This window comes from Bos indicus x Bos taurus, chromosome 1 (assembly GCF_003369695.1).
Source record: "Bos indicus x Bos taurus breed Angus x Brahman F1 hybrid chromosome 1, Bos_hybrid_MaternalHap_v2.0, whole genome shotgun sequence".
NCBI classification, from domain to species: domain Eukaryota; kingdom Metazoa; phylum Chordata; class Mammalia; order Artiodactyla; family Bovidae; genus Bos; species Bos indicus x Bos taurus.
The window spans coordinates 93964409-93985519 of record NC_040076.1 but is presented as its reverse complement, the minus strand read 5'-3'; the positions used below and the strand labels follow the sequence as shown (position 1 = coordinate 93985519).

The following is a 21111-nucleotide window of genomic DNA, read 5'->3' as shown; positions in this document are numbered from 1 at the left end:
ATTCTTTACCATGGATCCACCAGGGACGCCCTGGAGTTGTTTGTTGTAGTAGTTAGTCTACCTTAATACACAAACACTATTCAAGGAAAATTGGAATCTCTCTTATAATCCATTTTTTTTCTACTAAGTCTTATGTATTATAAAAAAAAGTAAAGAAAAAAGATATTTTAAGATGAAATAACTTCTCATTTAGCAGTGTGATAAATGTTTCTATATATCTTATGCTTTAATTTTCCTAAAGTCCATATAAGTAAGTGGATTCATCCTAGTGGATAAATATTATGATTGTATTGTTTTATCTTCAGTTGACACTATTAGATTCAAAGGAACCAATGCTATATTTGAAAGCTATAAATGATTGAGAGGGAACCTTTAGTCCTTAGTGGTTAATATGGCTCTTTGTTAATATTAATAATGATGAAATTTGGAATGACACCTAGTATTTTCTACAGAAAAATAAAATTGTTAAGCAATATTTTTCAAACTTTATCCTTTTTAAATATATATGAATTTAATTTGAAAGACTTCAACTTTTTTGAAATTTAGATTTAATCTAAAGAGTAGATTCTCTTAAGGAGCAGAATATCTTGCCTTGAGACTTACCTATAAACTGCTTCATAGTGTCATTTAGAAACTAGCCAGGATTGAGATTTTTATGCTAATTTTATTAATATGATATGTCAGAATAAAATATATAATAGTTTGCCCTGCCCTGATAATCAACATTTTAATGCAGAAATACTGCCTTGGATTTATGAGAGTTCTTTTATTAAGCAACCTTCATTGTAAGTTGTGTATTTTTCTAGTATAAAGGAATATTTGGCAGCTTTTCCATTACATTTATTAGCTCAGTGATATGAACATTGTAAATATCTTCATACAGTTTAAATATAAGTATTTAAAGTTTTATTTGTGTTTTCTGGAAATTACCAAATATTGTATGAACAGGTTACTTGTACCAAGGAAAGCACATTTTTATATAGCAGTTTTGAATTCTCTACTTTGCAACCTGTCTTGTTTAAAACAGTCACAAGAACTACCATTTTAAATTATGAAATATTTCCTTAGTTTTGCAGTGTATGTGAGTATTGTAGGATTTTAGAACATATAACTATATACGTATATGTATCCACATATTGTGTGTGTAAATGTATTCCACTGTTTACTGTCCAGTCTGGTTAGGGTTAAGGTTTTGATTATATATATGCCTCCATTAGCTGAATAACTTCAGCACTTAGTGGCTAAAATTTACCCTGTATTTGTTTTTAATCATTTATATTTCATAGTAAAATTTTATTTCCATGCCTCTTCAGCATGAAGCAAAAGAGATGGAAGGGATGTAAGATATTATTTTAAGATCATTCAACTTTATAACCAAGGAAACTGAGGCTCTTGTTAGTTCTGGTGACTCACTTGCAGTCACAAAATTAGAGATGGAAGTAAGACAAGAACACAACTCTCTGAAACCAGTGCTTTCTCTTACACTGAGAGAATTGTTATCTTTGTAAGTAGATTATTTCCTAGAATTATAAGACCAAGTATTGCTTTCATTTCCTTTTTTCATGACTGTCTTATTCCTGTCATCAAAGACAAGGATAATTTGACTCTGATGCTAACAAAGAAATAAATGGACCGCACTAAGACTAAACCAGGTCAAGTTCCTCTTCACAACAATGATCCTAACATAGAGTATTCATCCTTAACTCCTACTGGCCACAGTAAGAGTGTTTTGTCTACAGGCTGCTGATTAGATTTAGGATATGCTATCAATTAGCATGCCTTTCTCAAAGAGAAACATTTACAGAAATTAAATGAAAGGCTTCTTAATGGGGAAGTCAATAATGTGCTTGGGTTGGTCTAACTTATTTAATGGCAAAGCACAAATAATTTGTAAATAGAATACAAAGTATGTTCTTGTACTAAAGACCCTGAATAATTTTCTACATGCACATTTGAGAAATACCAGCCGATAGAAAGTCAGAGCTACAAGTGTGGGTTTCAGCAGCCTCCAGACTGTTTAGGATGCCACAGAGCTTTTACTCTTGATGACTTAAAATGAATCACCAAAAGGTATCACATGAATACATGGCTGTATTACAGGGAATTACTTCATTACTGGGTATTACTAATGAGCTTTAGCTCCTGTGTTCAGTGGTGGCTACCAACATGGTTCGGAACCCTTTTTTGTTGTGTGTTTCATCTCTATGCTTCGTTTCGTTGTGTGAAAGTAGGTATTCCTTTCCCTATTCTATGTATATGGTTTTTTGATTATATTTCTTGACTGGTGTTTCACAGCTGATTAATGGTGATATAGGGACAAGAACTTGGTAACGGGGTTTCCAGGCTTGTACTGCTTTTTACATATATACATATATCGGGCCACTATGAAAGATAACTTTGAGTGGAAAAGTCAAGGACACCTTTGAAAAAAAGGTATATTGTAGAAGAAGTTGAAAGAATCCAAGGATGTTTAACTTGGGGACAAAACATCAGTTATATGAACTGACTCTGCCACCAGAATTCAACCTGCTCTTGGACTCTGCCTATGTGGATTTTTGTTTAATTCATTGATAAATATGGAAAACTCATTTTTATTATTTGAATATGTTCACTGTACCTTGGCTGAGTGCTGTAGATAAATTATTCTGTTTATTTGTTGAGTCAGCACTGGAAAATAAGCATTATCATCCCACTTTACAGATGAGAAAACCTCACTCTTTATCTGTTATAACATGCAGGGGTTCACACGGCTACTTTGTGACAGAGTTGGGATTCAAGCCAGTTGTGTATCAGTCAGAGCCTTGTGTTCTGAGCCATTTATGCCATGTGGGCTCATCAATGAAGTCTGTAGCCCCATTTGGCATTAAGATAGGATTATAAATATGAGAACCCTTAGTAGAAGGGAAAAATGTTTTAGCAGAGCCTTCCAATGAAAAAACTACTTGTCTTGGGAGCTAATAGCTCCATGGCCCTGGAGGACTTAGGAGGGATTTTGATGTTGGAATCCAGTAATAGGGATCACAATATCAAGTAGAGATGTGTCTTTATTGTGCTGGAGTCTAGTACTCAAAGTAGTAGACTTTGGGTAGACTCCTCATCCTGGTAATTTCTTTTCTCCCTCAAGTTTCACCCTTGCCTGGGTACCATACACCTATTCTTTTTCATTCTTATATCTTTAATTTGCCTTTCACTAATCTTTTCTGGGCTGTAGCTCCTCACAGAGGGCCTTATAGTTTAGAAGACACCAGGTTGCAGGAAGATGATTAATATGGGGCAAGTGTTCTTCTATATGGGCTTTCCAGGTGGCTCAGATGGTAAAGAATCTGCCTGCAATACAGTTTTGATCTCTGGGTTGGGAAGATCCCCTGGAGAAGGATATGGCTGCCCACTCCAATATTCTTGCCTGGAGAATTCCATGGACAGAGGAGCCTGGAGGGTTATAGTCCATGGAGTCCTTCTATATATGACTTCTCATCATCGGGAAATCTCAGGAGGGGGATAATTACATCTGAGAAATGCAACAGACCTGTCACAGTGTATGACATACACATACATAGACACTTTAGAGAATATGTGTATACCCACACACACTCTGTGACCACAGTAACAAAATCCAACTTCCAGTGATGTGAAAAGAAATCCAATGCTATCTTCAAGAGACCTGCCACTGTATTCCAGGTTACCTGTGTCCAGTCAAAAGTTTTCTCTCTGCTTTGTGTCATATGTTAATCTTAAAGTGGGCCAACCTCTACCTGATGAAAGATAAATGAAATGAAGACTTGCCATGTTAGTTCTGATGTTTTCCATCCCTTTAGGGTTGGGCTTGAAATAGTCCTCCTAAGGTCTTCTGGAGGTTTTTGTCTCTCACAGGCTGTTGACTCCTAGTTTAGACTGTGCTGTATAAAACAACACCTGTGCTTTTCTTGGATAAAAATAGATTAGTTTAACAGTTACTTTGTGATCCTGAGAAAAAGTATATCATCCCACACGTTAAAGGTTGACATTTGAAATGCCAAGGTCTCATTATTTGGAAGAGGGGAAATTATGAAAAAGAAAATAATTCCATCAGGAACTGTAGCCCAGGTAGAACAGGCAATCTTCACAAATTAGTGAGGAAAGTACAATCATAGGAATTCAAGAAAAGAGGAGAATCTATTTTTAATTGCTGTGCAATACCATCAAAAGGATGGCTGAATATAAATAAAAACATTAAAAGCTTTGCATTTTACAGATTATCTCATACCTGGGTGAACATAGCTTAAAAAATTTCATGATTTCATGGAATAGTTATTCCACATTTCCAACTGCTAAAAAAAAACAGTGACCTCAATTTCTCTGCAAGCTTATAAATCAATAACCCATAAAATCTATGGGAAATATAAAAAATAACCATAAACTCTTCTAAAATTGGTTTTGCTCATAGCAATTTTTGATTTTCAGATGCAAACAAAAACAAAGAAGGAATCCACATGTTCACAAATTTGAACTGGAAGGCAAAGCCTCTATGTAAATAAAACAACCTCATGGCCACCTAGCAGAATAGCCACAGGATTTTTGGGAATTAAATAGTTATACCTAAATTTGTTCAAGTGAAAGAAGGCTCAAATTGCCTTAGATCGCTGAAACTCACATCATGCTCAAATGAAGGAAAATGAAAAGAAATTTAGAGGTCACTTTTTTTCTCCCTTAAGAACTGTCGGAAACCCAAAAAGCTTTTTAGGAGAAAAAAAAAAAAAGGAAAAGCTGACTCTGTTTTATCACCTACGGATATTACTGCAAAACAAAACCAGCACCATGAAAAAAATATATAGTATATATATATATATATATATATATATATATAATATATGTATATATTTCTGAAGAAGAGTGCTAAATACATATTTCTCAGGAGTGGCTGAGGATTATTTTCTTGATGCCACTTGTTTTCATTTTATTTTTAGTTGGACTATAGTTACTTTACAATATGTGTTGGTTTCTGCTATACATCAACACGAATCAGTCATAGGTATATATATGTCTCCTCCCTCTTGAACCTTCCTCCCATCTCCCAGCCCTTCCTACCACCCTTCTAGGTTTTCACAGAGCACAAGGTTTGGGTTCCTTGCGTTTTATCACCTGAACACGCTCGATCTCCTCTGATGCCACTCTTTTCTATGAAGGTTGAACTATCAACTTGCAGATAGATTGGGCTGAGGTACAAGTGTGCAGCCCTCTGGAGGCCACTTTCTGAGGCTATGTCCACCCATTCTTGCGTGATCTGGATGCCTGACGTTGTTTTGGCAGGAGACAAAGCTGTTTATTTCTCAGTGAGAACTAGGAGTCCAAAGGCAGGAAAACTACTAAAAGGTGACACTCTGAGTACATTTCACACTGAGGTGAAGTAATTGAGTGTTTGACTCATTTTTTCAAAGAAAGCTTTGGCTTTTGACATGTACATGTGGGATAGAGGAGGGGGGATGGTGTGGGGAGAAAAGAAGGATGGGGCAGGTGAAAAACAACCTCACCTACTTGGCAGTCTTGTCAAATCAATGCCATCATATATATATATATATATATATATATATACACATACACACATATATATAGTACTGATGTGTACTATATATATGTATAGATATGTACTATATATATGTGTGTGTGTATATATATATAGTTCTGATATGTATGCATGAATTTAAGATATATATATGGTTCAGGTTCCTTCCTCCACCCCTCCCTCCTTCTCTCTCTTCCTTCTTCCTTTACTTTCTTTCTTCCTTCTTAGTCCCTGGGATACTCACAGAACATCAATAGAAAAACTACACAGAACTATATAAACAGAAAATAATGTCACGGTCACTATCTCCTTCATGAGAACACGCAACCTTGGGTCAAATACATGCCTAAATCACATCTTTCATTTACAAGTGAACCTCTTCTGCTGGCATACTACCTCAAATAGCATCAAAGCAGAATGAAACACAGGCAGCGTTTAACAACGCTGGTAACCATAGAAACATATCATTAAAGAATATATAAACAGAAATGAATAATTAGATGAGAAATTCATTTCTACATTTATCTTTTTCCCAAGACCCAGGGAAAGAAGCTCTCTTTTACCTCTCATCTCAATTTGGACATTTCCTCTTTAGCCTGTCATCTAACTGAAAAATACAAGAATTCATGAAATGAGAATTGTCATATTGCCTAGCTTAATGGACAGATCTCTTTGTAGGCAAGTGACTGAAAAATATTGCAGTCCCATTGTGGCCTCGATGTAGCACTGAGTGCAGGAAAGGATCCTGAGGAGGCCACGGAGTCTGCTTTTGGGATAGGAGGGCAGGAAAACCTGATTTACATTGTGAGTAAGGGGCAAGAAGGGGAGAGCAGTTGTTGATCTTTACAAATGGGAAGCACAGTTTGCCTCACTTACTGGAGGCTTCTATTATATATCGTGGAAAGACTGAAGGGGGCAGAAATCTGGGGCTCATGGGTTCTATCAGTTGCATTGTCAGATAGGCAGCATCACTTGTGCAGGGCATCTGCCACTCTACCTTTGCACCTAGGGAAGCCCTACATAAACTTTATTGCAAATTAAGTTGGTCATTAACTTTAAATGTTACTAATGGGCTTGGAGACCATCTAGCCCATGGTTGTACAGTAGAATCACCTAGTAGAGGGGCAGTAGGAAAATATGATTTTCAGGGTCTCACCCAGCTCTGGGGAATCTAATACTTCGAATGTTTTCCCAGGTGTCTCTAATGCAGTGGTCACTAGACCAGTGTTAGGTCAATGTTTAACCATTGACCTAACCCAACTTCCTCATCATATAGTAGCAGAAACTAAAAGTCTAGAGTGCTGTGGTAGACATAGTTGCTGGTCTCAATTTCTCCCCTCTCTATAGCAATATCATGGCGCTTCCCTGATCCCGTGGACAGGCTCCCATCCCAGGAGCCTGATGAGCTATAGTCCATGGGTCGCAGAGAGTCAGACACAGCTAAGCACAGCACAGCTATAGCAATATCGTATCAACAGGGTTGTCATGACTTTTCAGTAAGCAGAAGAATCTAGACAAGAATCCTTGTCCTTGGAGGTTTGAAATGTTCTTTTATGGTTTTGCTTTCTCTCTTAGAATCCTGCATTTTGCCATAAGAAAGAAACATCAGGTAGCCATTGGTCTAAGGAGAATGAGACACATGGATCGTTCTTAGGCGTCTCTGCAGCTTAGAGCTAAGCATAGCTAAGCCCAGCCTAGATCAGTCAAACTCAAGCTAACCTGCTTATTATTATAAGTCAGAGTTGTAGAGTGATTTGTTACACAGCATTGTTGTAGCAGTAGCTGATTAATACAGAAATGAAGTGACTTATCCAAAGTTGAATCCTAGCATTGGACCTAGAAGTTTTATCTTGTGAGTCTGAGGTTTGACTTGGTTCTACTGCTCTGTATTACCTGCTTCCCTTTGCTTTCTTTCCTTCACAGAGTTAAATACAACACATCCTTTGCCTGTGTGAGGTCCTTCTGCTCAGTTTGCATTCCCTATATTCCAGGACATTGTCACCTTTCCTCATCAGAGCTTACCTTTCCTTCCACATCTGTTCCCTCAAGGTTCTTTCTGTTTTCATGTTTCCAAAGAGACTAGGAAAGTCTCAGACTAATTCCCACAATTGTGTCGCCCTTTAGTGAGTTAAACAGTTCCAGATAAAATTTCTGTTTCATATTACTAGGGGATGACTATAGCCTTTATGCCAAATGGTTGGAATTTAAGCATAATATATGGCAATTCATAGGGAAAATATTTTTTTAGGTGAGTGGCTTTGGTGTTTCTCAGATGATATCTAATCCAAATACTGTATACTCTGGGTTATATTCAGAAGTTCCTTGCTCAAATATTTTATAAACTCTCTGCCTGACAGGTCAAATAAATAAATAAATAAACTATAAATATAGGCCGCTTGAGAGAAATGCTCATGTGGTATTTCTATTTTGTTCCTTCTGTGGAAAATTTTTTCACAGGGAAGCACATCTTTGGCAAGAACACATTTTTTTTTCCTTCTCCAGAATACGTAGGTGTTTTGTTAAAGATAATAAAAAATTTTGTGGTTCCTTGACATTACTCTGCCTATAATTTCATGTTGAAGATTTTATTTTTATTCTGAGGTTGAGAAATCATAAGTTTTTATTAGGTGAATGACTAATATTGGGATGATTTTGCAGTATCAAGAAGAAAAAGAACAGGAGTGAAAAAATTACTCCAAGAGATCAGCTTCTGTTCAGGATAAAGGTATCCTACATCATTCTTTGACTAGCCAGAGAAATCCATTAGATTGTTGCTACCCTGATCATTACTTTTGAAAGAAGAAGCTAATAGCTAAAACCTTGGAATTTGCATGAAGACATCTGTGAACACAGAAACCAAGGAGACAAAAGACTCTTGGAAAACTGCAACCTTCTTGAAATATTCTGATGAATCCCAAACTCAACTATAGCACAGAAGTTGTCTGCAATTCTGAACACACACACACACACACACACATATTTGTTGAAATATCATAAACAACTGAATTTTAAAACTGCATAAAAAATAACTATACAAAAATATTCTCTTTTTTGGTCTGAGTTTCATGTCAAACTGTAATGGTACTTTGATGGTATTGTGGAAGACAAATAGTTTAAGAAATGATGTCTAATTTAAGTACTAGGTTTTTTTTTTGGTAAATATTTTGTGCTAGAATATATACTTTTGAAGACAAGTGATGTCTATTTTGCTCACTGCTGTATATCCAATGCCTAGCACAGTGTTTAACATACAGTCACTGATAAGTACTTGATAAATAGGTGCTCACCGAATAGGAATGACAAATGCTACCCACTAACTTAGGAGGGGTCTGGAGACACTGGAATGGAAAGATTTCAAGCTTGAATGGCTGCAGTGCAGTCTCGGGAGGCACTATATGACACTAACATTTTGGGTGCTATTTTTTGCTTTGAGCACTGGAAGCAGTAAATTTCTCCTGTTAGGCCCAATACCAAAGAGAAATAGGGCTGTTGCAAAGAGAAGGAGCAGTGCAAGAGTCTTATCCTGTGGTCTGTGAACCCCTGAAAGCCATGGAAGTGTTTTAGGGGATCACAGATGGTACACTCTCTTCCTCCAGCACGTGCCTGGGGAAAATCTTTTGTCTCTCAGTGCAGCCAGCTCCCAATCTTGTCCTTTGAAAGGAGACTTATTACACCAAAGAAATATTCCTTTTTGGTGAGCCTTTCTTGGAAACCATTTAGGCCATTGATATCTTTAAGATGGTGCACATTCCAATGCCAAGCACAGCTTGGATTGGATGGGGAGTCTTGGTATTCTCTGCACAGATGGAGGACCCGAGATGTTGGCACTATCTCAGCTTCTGCTGCTTCACTGAGGAAAGATGCTCCACATGTCAGCCTTTTTACATGGGCTTGTGTTAGTGTCAACAGCCCTTCCAGCAGTCCCCAAAGAGGCCTTTCCACTGCTGTGAAAGTCTTCAACTTCCTCAGAGCCAAGAACTCGAATCAGTGCCTTTTCAGTAAACCTTTGTCAAGATACAGGGGCACACCATGAAGTTCTTTCCTGCTAGAGAAGTTTGTTAGCAATCCAGAGAAGAGATTGAGAAGAGATTTGATTTGGTTAATTCTTTTAAAATTTTTAAGAGAAAAGAAAGCCCCTTCTTAGAACAAATTGGATGTGAGAAGCTCATTCCAGGACTAGCTTTATAATGGCTCATATCTTTATCACAAAAATGAGGCAAACCTTTTGATTGAAATGTTGAATTTGCTATCAGAGATACTACTGAAGAACAGTGGGGTTTTTTTTTGTTTTGTTTTTATCAAGCTGTTATTCTAAATGAGGTGGCTCATTTAGATAGAAATCTGAATTTTCTAATACTGGAGGTGAGATTGAAAAAGTCTTGAGTGTTTCTAGGGACGAAAAAATCTATAGAAACTCTGCAGATGGCTTATTTCTTATAAAGGTCACTCTTTGTCTAGATGAAATTAAAATGGAAACAAATTGCTGATGTAGATAACCTTGATAATATGAAGTTAATAAAGATAATCTCATAGAGTTGAGGACAATGATGTAATATGAATTTTGGTATTTCTTGATGCGTGCTCCGTATGAGATACTGTGAGCTACAGGAGCTCGGACTCCATTTGCTATCAGAGATTTCGTGAATCAGGATTTTACCTCTTACTGCCATTAAGAAGAAACACTGACATTGCTGCAATGTCAAATATGATGAATCAGTTTATTCCAAAAAAAAGTGTACAACCTTCTTACAACTGTGAGAAAACCATAATTCCCTGTCATTGATGTTTTAGCAACTATGTGTAGATCAATTTCCAATGCAATGAGATAAAAAGCACATTTTTTTTCCTGTATATATGTTTCTGAGTATTGTTTCTAGGTGGATTCTTGTCAATTGAATGAGATTCTCAAAGGGGTTTGTGGCTTAAAGAAAGAAAGAATTGAAAAAGAACAGTCAAGGTGGGGAATGAGCTGAGCAGGCAGCTTGCCCCCATTTAGTGGGATTTCTCTGTACTCGTTTCATGTAAGTTCTGAAACAAAATTAGCTGTTACTGCCTTTTCTCACCCTACTTTGCTGAGTGATGCAGACCAGAGTTGGCTCTGTTCCTCACATTGCAGGAGATAAAGCTGCACACAGGATAACTGGTGTGTTTGAGAGCATGGCTGAAAATAAAGGTGAGAAAACAGGAAAGGGAAACAGGAGTGGAAGAGGAACACTTGTTTGTTTTACAGTTGTCGATGCTATTAAATCTAGCTCTGCTTCAGATGCTATTCACTTTAGCCCTGGATCTAACAGGCTTGGGAGACAGACCAGAAGCTACTCTTCAAGATCTTCTTGGAATAATTTTATTACTTTAGGAGCAATATATGAATACATATGTGTCACTACTTTAAAATGGCTGGACTAAGGACTTTCCATTTTGCTAATTAGTTTGGAATTGTGAAGTTGTAAAGTTTGGGGGCACTTGAGAAGAGGAGACTGATAACAGAAGACGAGTATCAAGTTGTAGAAGAATGAATGCAGGTACAGTGTGACAAGTTAGTTCCAGCCCTCTTCACCTCTGAAGTGATTGTTCAGACACTTAGTCGTGTTTGACTCTTTGCAACTCCATAGATGGCAGCATGCCAGGCTCCCTGTTCTTCATTGTTTCCCGAAGTTTGCTCAAACTCATGTCCCTTGAGTCGGTAATGCTATTCAACCATCTCTTCCTGTTGCCCCTTCTCCTCCTGTCCTCAATCTTTGCCAGCATCAGGGACTTTCCAATTAGTTGGCTCTTCGCATCAGGTGACCAAAGTATTGGAGTTTCAACTCCAGCATCAGTCCATCCAATGAATATTCAGGGTTGCTTTCCTTTAGGATTGACTAATTTGATCTCCTTGCTGTCCAAGGGACTCTCAAGAGTGTTCTACATCACTACAATTTGAAAGCATCAATTCTTTGGCATTTAACCTTCTTTATGGTCCAACTCTCACATCTGTACATGACTACTGGAAAAACCATAGCTTTGACTATATGGACCTTTGTTGGCAAAGTGATGTCTCTGCTTTCCACTGCTATCTAGGTTTGTCATAGCTTTTCTTCCAAGGAGCAAGTGTCTTTTAATTTTGTGGCTGCAGTCACCATCTGCAGTGATTTTGGAGCCCAAGAAAATAAAGTCTCTCACCATTTCCACTTTTTCTCCATCTGTTTGCCATGAAGTGATGGAACTGAGAGCCCCATGAACAGTATGAAGAGGTGATACTATTATAGAATAATGGGGGCAAACACTTTTAATGAAAGCAACATATCCCAGTATGAGCTGTCACATAGTGTAGAGCTTTATGCATTTTTTCCTGCTGAGCTGATGATATGAAAAATATTCCTAATACAATTGAAAGCCATTCTTGAACTCACCAAAGCAAAGGTGTGTTCATTTGCATCTGAGAGTTTGTAAGTTGACAGACTGTGAGAGTAAGTTTAGACTTGTTCTTAAGTTTTTACATTCTGAAATTTTCAATTTCCTGTTGAACATCTCTAAAAGAATAACTGACCAGAATGGTAGAGATTTTAAGTGATTGAAAGGCAGATAAATCATAACTTCTTCATTTATGAAATAGTGAAAATAGCCCCCGTCTCTTTGGCCTTAATGGACAGCTACTAACATACATGCAGACATAATTTCTAGTCTGTGATGTTTGGGGCATTCTTATATTGAACACTTTGATTGCCATGGTGCTTTGGGACGGACTTCTCTTTAAAGTTAACATGGACTGCATACTCTCTGGCGGTGTTCCACAAACCCCTTTTGATTTAGAACAGCCCAAGGTTTGGGGAAAGATATATACATTTGAATGAGGATCAGGAAGAGACTGGTGAGCAGAAGGACTTATGTAACTATGGAGACACTGGTGTGGAAGGCTCATGTTGGAGCAGGTTAGAGGGGTTTTGTTTGTGGAACTCATCTGCAGGATGTTTTCTAGTTATGTTATTTTTTTCCTTAAACTTTGTAACTTATATGTTTTTTTATTGATGTGTAGTTGTACAATATTTTATAAATTACAAGTGTACAATGTAATGATTCAAAATTTTTAAAGGTTGTACTCTATTTATAGTTATCATAAAATATTTACTGCATTCCCTGTATTGTATATCATTGTATCTTATTTTATACATAGTAGTTTGCATATTTTAATCTCCTTGCCCTATATTTCTCCTCCCTCTTTCCCTGTCTTCACTGGTAACCTAATTTGTTCTCTATATCTGTGAATCTGCTTCTTTTTCATTGTCTTCACTAGTTTGTTGTAATTTTAAGATTCTACATATAAGGGACTTCATATAGTATTTGTCTTTCTCTACCTGACTTACTGCACTTAGCATAATATCCTCCATCCAAGTCCATTCATTGTTGTTGTAAATGACAAAATTTCATTCTTCTTTATGGCTGAGTAGTATTCCATTATATATATGTATATATACACATGCTACATCTTCTTTATCCACTCTATTGATGGACACTTAGGTTGCTTCCATATCTTGGTGATTATAAATCATGCCTCTGTGAACATTGGTGTGCATGTGTCTTTTTGAATTGGTGTTTTTGTTTTTGGATACAAATTCAGGAATGGAATTGCTGGATCATATGGTAGTTCTATGTTTAGTTTTTTGAGAAAACTCCATACTATTTTCCACAGGGCCTATACCAATTTATATCCCCACTAACAGTGTGGGAGCTTTCTCTTTCCTCCACATCCTCAGCAACATTTTTTATTTGTGGTCTTTTTGATGATAGCCATTCTAACAGGTGTGAGGTGATAGCTCATTGTGGTTTTGATTTCTCTGATAGTTAGCAATGTTGAGTGTCTTTTCAGGTACCTGTTTTCCATCTGCATGTCCTCTTTGGAAAAATGTCTTTTCAAGTCTTCTGCCCATTTTAAAATCAGGTTGTTTTCGTTTTTGATGTTAAGTTGCATGAGCCGCTTATGTATTTTGGATATTAACCACTCATTTGTCATATCATCACTAGGTTGTGTGACATCATATTTGAATGTCCCTGAAAATATGAAATTTTAGAGCCTAGATGGGATTTAAGAATAAACCTCAAATCCCTTGTTCTCAGTTCAGTTGCTCAGTCATATCCGACTCTTTGCGACCCCATGGATTGCAGCACACCAGGCTTCCCTGTCCATCACCAACTCCAAGAGCTTGCTCAAACTCATGTCCTTTGAGTCGGTGATGCCATCCAACCATCACCTCTTATTTTCTAGCTGAAGTTTGTCTGGAGACTAGCCTGATTTAGGTTGGATGTTGGTGTTAGAACTTGAAGAGTCAAATCTGACTTCCAGATGAGGGCCATTTTTCAGTATATCAAGTTGCTTCAAATTAAAAGAGAAAAAGAATACAAAGACAAATATGTTTTTTATTATATTTTATTAATACAAAATAGTAAAATAATAGCATTTGTTTTATTCCTTTTTTGTATAGCATGTACTTTTTGGTAAGTGGAGATATTTTTTAAAAATTTGAGTTAGTAAAATAGGGATATTAGTACTCTTTGAAAGCTGAAGAAGACAGACAAAAATTCATTTATAAAAATTTCAAGCTCTTAACTTATCTTAGGCTATACCAATATTGGATCTATTTTTCCCTTGTTCAATGTAGAAAAAATAGTGGATGCTCAATCTATGTTTGTTTAATGAATGAATAAATTAATCAAGCATTCATTTGGAACCTAGTAAATGTCAGGTCTGCTGAATATCATCTAACCCTCAAGATTCAACCATTTTCCCTGCTTTCTTCAAAAACCTCTGAAATCCTTTAATAATAACCCCTTTCTTTTACTATGGGTTTCCCCACTGGCTCAGATGGTAAAGAATCTACCTGCAGTGCAAGAGAACTGGGTTCAATCCCTGGATCAGGAAGATCTCCTGGAGAAGGGAATGGCTTCCTACTCCAGTAGTCTTGCCTGGAGAATACCATGGACAGAGGAGCCTGGCGGGTTACAGTCCATAGGATCTCAAAGAGTCAGACATGGCTGAGCAACTAACACTTTCACTTTATTTTAATATAGCTATGTAGTAGATATTATTTGCTTATTTTCCACATCTGGCAATTCTTTACAACTATTTGCTTACATACATACAAGTAACTACGTTTTGCATGGTCTAGATTTCCTTAGGAAAGTCTTGCATTTACATAAAGTCTTAAATTTTACTTTGAAGGTCAATTTACAGGTTTCAAGTATGTTAGGGCTAATTTAAGAATAAATTTATATAAAAATTTTATATAAAATAAAATTTTATTTTATAAAAAATTTACTTTTTGTAGCAGGTGAATTGAGCTCCAAATATTCAGATGGAACCATATAAATTACTAAGAATTTTATATGATAAACCTAGTACTTTATTGCTCAACAAGGATAATAAGTGATATAGAAACATAAAACCAGGCACCAAGACACAATACTGAAAATGTGGGAAAAATATCAGGAAGCATCAGGAGACTGTTGACAATTATTTCTATCTTACATATCAGGTCTTAGCAGATCTTATTCTAGTTGGTTGATAAGGTTCATGTTCAATTACATTAAACTATGTCGAAATACAAAGGAAAAAAAGACCACAAACAGTTTGGAGAGGAGATTTGGAAGAGGCTTCTGTACTGTATTTTTAAATATTTGATAACATTTCATTTGGAAGTGGGTTTCCATTTGGTCCATGTGGCCTCACTGGGAACCACTTGATGAAAGTTTTAAGGGAGTAGAAATCTATTTTAATGAGGAGAGTAGTTCAGTAATTAGGGAGTTAGATGTTATTTTTTTGGGGAATGAGTTCCTCACCTTGAATGTATTTCAGGAGAAAGTCATTGACAGTTTGTGGGGAGAGAATAGGATAAGAACAGATTTGTATGTTGTGAAGGAGACTGAATTAGAGATGGTTGGATGGCATCACCAACTCAATAGACATGAGTTTGAGCAAATTCTGGGAGATGGTAAAGGACAGGGAAGCCTTGTGTATTGCAGTCCATGGGGTCACAAAGAGTCAGACACAACTTAGCAACTGAACAACACCAACAACAAATTCTTAACATTCTGAGAAATTGTGACTCCCTTCTTGATATTTAGTTGACCTTTGGTATGACTTCTTCTTGCCATTTTGAATAATAAATAAGAAAGGAGATCTGCAGTTTATAATGGATTAAGTGTTTCAGATGCTACATTACCCCACAAATACAATGGATCTTTGTATTTTTATTTATTATGTAATTGGTATTACTTCTAGAATTTGCTTTTACAGTTCACAGATCAAAAAGAATCTATGAAAACACAATGTTCATATTTTAAAGGATCATGGCATTATAGCAGCATGTCTGGGAACATAGTTCCTGGAATGTCTAAAATTTATATTGGGTTGTAAAACTGAAGTATGGGCCAAGGGTTAACAACCTTGAATTTTGCCCTTAAAATTAGTCTCAGAAAATCTACTTCATTATAAATACATTACTACTGAGTAGTGTCCTTCTGATTGATATGCCCAGAGCTACCTTTTCCAGCAGTCTTTTAAGCACCAGTCCTTCATTTTGGTTCTAAAAATGAAACAGGCTCCTCCTCCCTGGTTGGAACATCAATTTTTACCTGCCAGTACAGTTTGATGAGCTTGCTTATACCATGTTCGCTTCCTCCACAGAGCCAGAACATGTAGTCAGCAATCATGGCACTCCTAAGAACAAGGACAGATTAAAAAAAAATTTATAGGTAGGACAGAAGGAAAACTATAGCAGGCAGTATATATAAATACCAAAGAAGATCTTGTTTAAATTTGACTAGGCTAATATTAAGCAAAGCATAAAGCACATTTTAGAATGTAGAAAGTAGGTTTTTTTTTTTTTTTTTGGTACTGAAATTAAATCTAGAAGAGAAGCAACATGCCGTTTGTCTTCTACATAGATTTTCTGTTTATATCCATTCAGTTCAGTTCAGTCACTCAGTCGTGTCCGACTCTTTGCGACCCCATGAATCGCAGCATGCCAGGCCTCCTTGTCCATCACCAACTCCTGGAGTTCACCCAAACTCATGTCCATAGTGTAAGAATATTTAAAGAGAATGCTTTGTTTTGGTTACCTCTTAATAAACTTCAAAGCATTTATAGAGTAACAGTTATTTTATGGACTCTAGAACACCTTCAAATCTAGCATAACATATATACCTGTCATACTGGTATTTAAGCATGTCTCAGACTTTACCTAAATTAGAGATTATTCAACTTGGGATTAACTAGTCATCTTAAAATTGAATGTAAAAAATTTCCAACTCAACAAATACTTTATATCAGAGAAATGCAAATCAAAACCACAATGAGGTACCATTTCACGCCAGTCAGAATGGCTATGATCCAAAAGTCTACAAGCAATAAATGCTGGAGAGGATGTGGAGAAAAGGGAACCCTTTTACACTGTTGATGGGAATGCAAACTAGTCCAGCCACTATGGAGAACAGTGTGGAGATTCCTTAAAAAACTGGAAATAGAACTGCCTTATGACCCAGCAATCCCACTGCTGAGCATACACACTGAGGAAACCAGAATTGAAAGAGACACGTGTACCCCAATGTTCATTGCAGCACTGTTTATGATAGCCAGGACATGGAAGCAACCTAGATGTCCATCAGCAGATGAATGGATAAGAAAGCTGTGGTCCATATACACAATGGAGTATTACTCAGCCATTAAAAAGAATACATTTGAATCAGTTCTAATGAGGTGGATGAAACTGGAGCCTATTATTCACTGGAGTGAAGTAAGCCAGAAAGAAAAACACCAATACAGTATACTAACGCATATATATGGAATTTAGAAAGATGGTAATGACAACCCTGTATGTGAGACAGCAAAAGAGATACAGATGTATAGAACAGTCTTTTGGACTCTGTGTGTGGGGGTGTGGGGATGATTTGGGAGAATGGCATTAAAACATGTATAATATCATATAAGAAACGAATCGCCAGTCCAGGTTCAATGCAGGATACAGGAAACTTGGGGCTGGTGCACTGGGATGATTCAGAGGGATGGTATGGGGAGGGAGGTGGGAGGGGGGTTCAGGATGGGGAACACGTGTACACCCATGGCGGATGCATGTTGATGTATGGCAAAACCAATACAATATTGTAAAGTAAAATAATAATAATAATAAAATTAAAAACAACAACAAAAAATAAAACAGACTCTGGTAAATTAAAAAAAAAAAACAAAAACAAATACTTCACTTTCCTGGCCATGGTGCTTCACTGAATTAGTTTTGGAATGTAGTGTGTATAACCACCACATTAGTCTTATTAAGCTGAGGGGATATTAAAAACTATTGTGCAGTGGATATTAATTCATTGCTTAGCACCCTTTGGAAAAACAGTTTACTTTTATGACTTTTCCTTTGCTAGGCTTCTCTATTTCTTTCCTCCAGAGATTCCAAATCCAATTAAACCTGACTGGAAGTAATTCCAAATTGTCACATTGGCCAATTAAACATATAATCCTGTGTGCCTAATCACTAGTACCAAAAGTTTATTTACTTAAGCAGACCTATCACTTGGTACCCTGAATGTTTTTCTTATCTTTGCCTACAGATATGTATTGTTTCTTGACATAATTGTAAATTGAATTAGAAATTTTCCTTCCCTAAATATATATATTGTTTAAGACAGAGCAGCTATAAACTTACTATGGTACTCTGTTGAAGAGTTAGAATGCTTAGATTTTCGCTCAGGACAGACAAAAAATTAGGACTCTAAAGATTAACAATGGGAAAAAGTACTACCATTTGAAGGATTATTCAGCTCAATATTTCTCTTTTCACACATGTGGTATTGAAATGAATCTATCCACTGACATTTCAAAATGAATGGCAATAATTTAAGAATAATTTTTAGAAACCTTTTTACATTTTTCAAAGCCCTGGTTTAATGATAAGATGAAATGAGCTAGGAGGTTTTCATAACACACAAACTGATAGAGGGTAGAAAACAAGTTATAAAAATTAGACTAGAGAGGGGCAAAGTAAATTTCAGATATTTGCATTTTGATAGAAATACTTGTCCCTGGAGGAGGGCATGGTAACCCACTCCAGTATTCTTGCCTGGAGAATCCCATGGACAGAGGAGCCTGGTGGGCTACAGTCCACAGAGTTGCAAAGAGTCGGACATGACTGAAATGACTTAGCACAGAAACACTTGTAAATTTTCTTCCTTTAATAACCAAAAAAGGAAATCTACTTGACATGTAGGTGCTTGTCACCTAATAGAAATCCATTTTATAAATTCTGAATTTAAAATATCAAGGCAAATGTAAAATCTTACTGCCGAGGGCAGTACGCTCTAGATTCATAGAAGTTGGGTCCTCAGAGGCAAAGACTTGATCTGCACTCTGATTCCTCCTTTTGTCAGCATGTGGATATGTAATACAGCTCAGACAAGCACTGCTTAATGAGGACACCAGCCATTAGTTAAACAAGGTATGGGAAACCTCTTTCTGTAAAGGTGTGAGTGCCTGCCAAGTCGCTTCAGTCATGTCTGACTCTTTGCGACCCCATGGACTATAGCCTACCAGGCTCCTCTGTCCATGGGATTCTCTAGGCAAGAATATTGGAGTTGGTTGCCATGCCCTCCTTTAGAGGATCTTCCTGAACCAGAGATCGAACCCATGTCTCTTATGTCTCCTGTATCGGCAGGCAGGGTCTTTACCACTAGGGCCACCCAGGGAAGCCCCTTCTGTAAAAGGTCAAATAGTAAATATTTTAAGCTTTGTTGGCCCTAACTACTCACATTTGCCTTTTAGAAGCAGCTGTAAACAATAAATAAATAAGGACAACTTTCTGTGTTTCAGTAAGATTTTCTGGGCCAGATGTAACATCGTTTACCTAACTCTAAGATAAACAGAGTATTAAGCTGAGCAACAGGTGGCAAGCTAGATATAAGTGTCAATCAGTAGTCAGACACCAGCTTCTACACATTCTAGTCACAGGTCCCCTTAAATATTTCAGGACAACATACATATTGTACTAAAAATATTGAGCAGAGTTCAGGAAAGAAACTTCACAGTTTTGAGATATACAAGAACTGTAACAGTTAACCCTGGATCATAGACACAGGGGCTCAAGTTAAGTAAAATCTAAATGGATTGTTTCTATCATTTTAGTCATTTCTGTCCTTGGATTGGAACAATTGTGAGAGGAGAAGAGGTAGGTTACTACAGTGGGCTTCTCAGCTTTCCTGCATTTGTAAAGCTTTTGGTGAGTTGGTTTTGAGTTCATCATTGCAAAATTATGAGTTTTATTGTTTTTATTAATGTTTTCCAAAAGTTGCTTTTCTATTACAACGTGTGGTCAAATTTTACTACTTTCTTAAGTATGATTTTATGACACCTGGGGGCTCAAGTCCTTTTTCCAAGGGAATACATCTCCAAGTCTATATTGAAATTAAGTGAAGAATTAAGATTCATTGAAATTAGCTACCTGCCCTCAGTAAAGCACAATTATTACAATCATAAAAAGATAACAAACTATAGTTTCATAGAGGTCCATGTTTGCTGGGCTATTTTTCATAAGTGTAGTGTGTTTCTCCCAGTACATGGCACAGAGCTGTGTTCATATGAGGAACACAATGGGGTTGCAGTTGCTCCAACCCCATTTTCTTCTCAGTGGAAACGGCAGTGATGGTTTTACCCTCCACCTTCCTTTGTCTGTTGCCCTATCGTGGCTGCCCTACAGCTTAGCCTTTATGAAACAGTGTAAAAATCAGTGGAAGAACATGAAAAGGGCATGGAAATAACATTATGCATGCAGTGCTTGTGAGACGAGATAGTGGTTTTCCATCATGTTGAACTTATAAAAGGCAAAGATAATTGATTAATTATCTACAAGGAGTCAAGTACCTGGCGGGATCCTGAGACTTGACTCTCATCATGAGTCAGAAGGAAATACTAACCCATCACTCTTTCTACATTCCTTCAGGGATCTTTTAGGCTTTTGTTTACCTTTAGACTAATATCCTAGATGCTAGTTGATTTGACTCAATGTTACTTCTAAATGTCTTCCTTTCATCATCTTTATTCTATTCAACTTACTTTGATTCATCTACTGAATGTTGTAGGTACACTGGAACTGTCAGATCACTTTAGCCAAACCTTTTTAATTGACAGTTGGTAGTTTAATATGTCTGTTTTGAGATTTACTAAGTGCTAAGCACCACAAGAAGCACTTTACATGCAGAATGTGAATCTGGCCCACCCACAATTCTGCTCCAGAGCCTGTCCTGTCTTGCCCACCCATGGAAATTGCTCCAGCAATTTTCTTGCTCTTTCTCTCATACCTTCCTGTTCTTTCTTTAAATTTCTCCTTTTCTTGGAGCTTTTCTACTAACACACAAAAGTGCTGTTCTTCCTACCACCTTAAAACAAAACAAGACACCCCCAAAACCTCTCTTGATTCACTTCCCTTCCATTTATCATCTTAATTCTTTCTCTTTAAAAAAAAAAAAAAAGTGAATGAAAGAACAAAAACGTCCCTCTGCAACTCACTTCAGCAAGGCTCTTATTCCTCCCACTTCACTGA

General features: G+C 36.9%; 1 protein-coding gene across 1 annotated transcript in view; it reads right to left on the bottom strand.

Annotated features, from left to right (window-relative positions):
* SPATA16 (spermatogenesis associated 16) overlaps positions 1-21111 on the bottom strand; it is a 254091-nt gene that overhangs the window by 78609 nt on the left and 154371 nt on the right. The window contains 1 exon segment of the mRNA XM_027550835.1: positions 16148-16232. Coding sequence (XP_027406636.1) covers positions 16148-16232 — 85 coding nt within the window.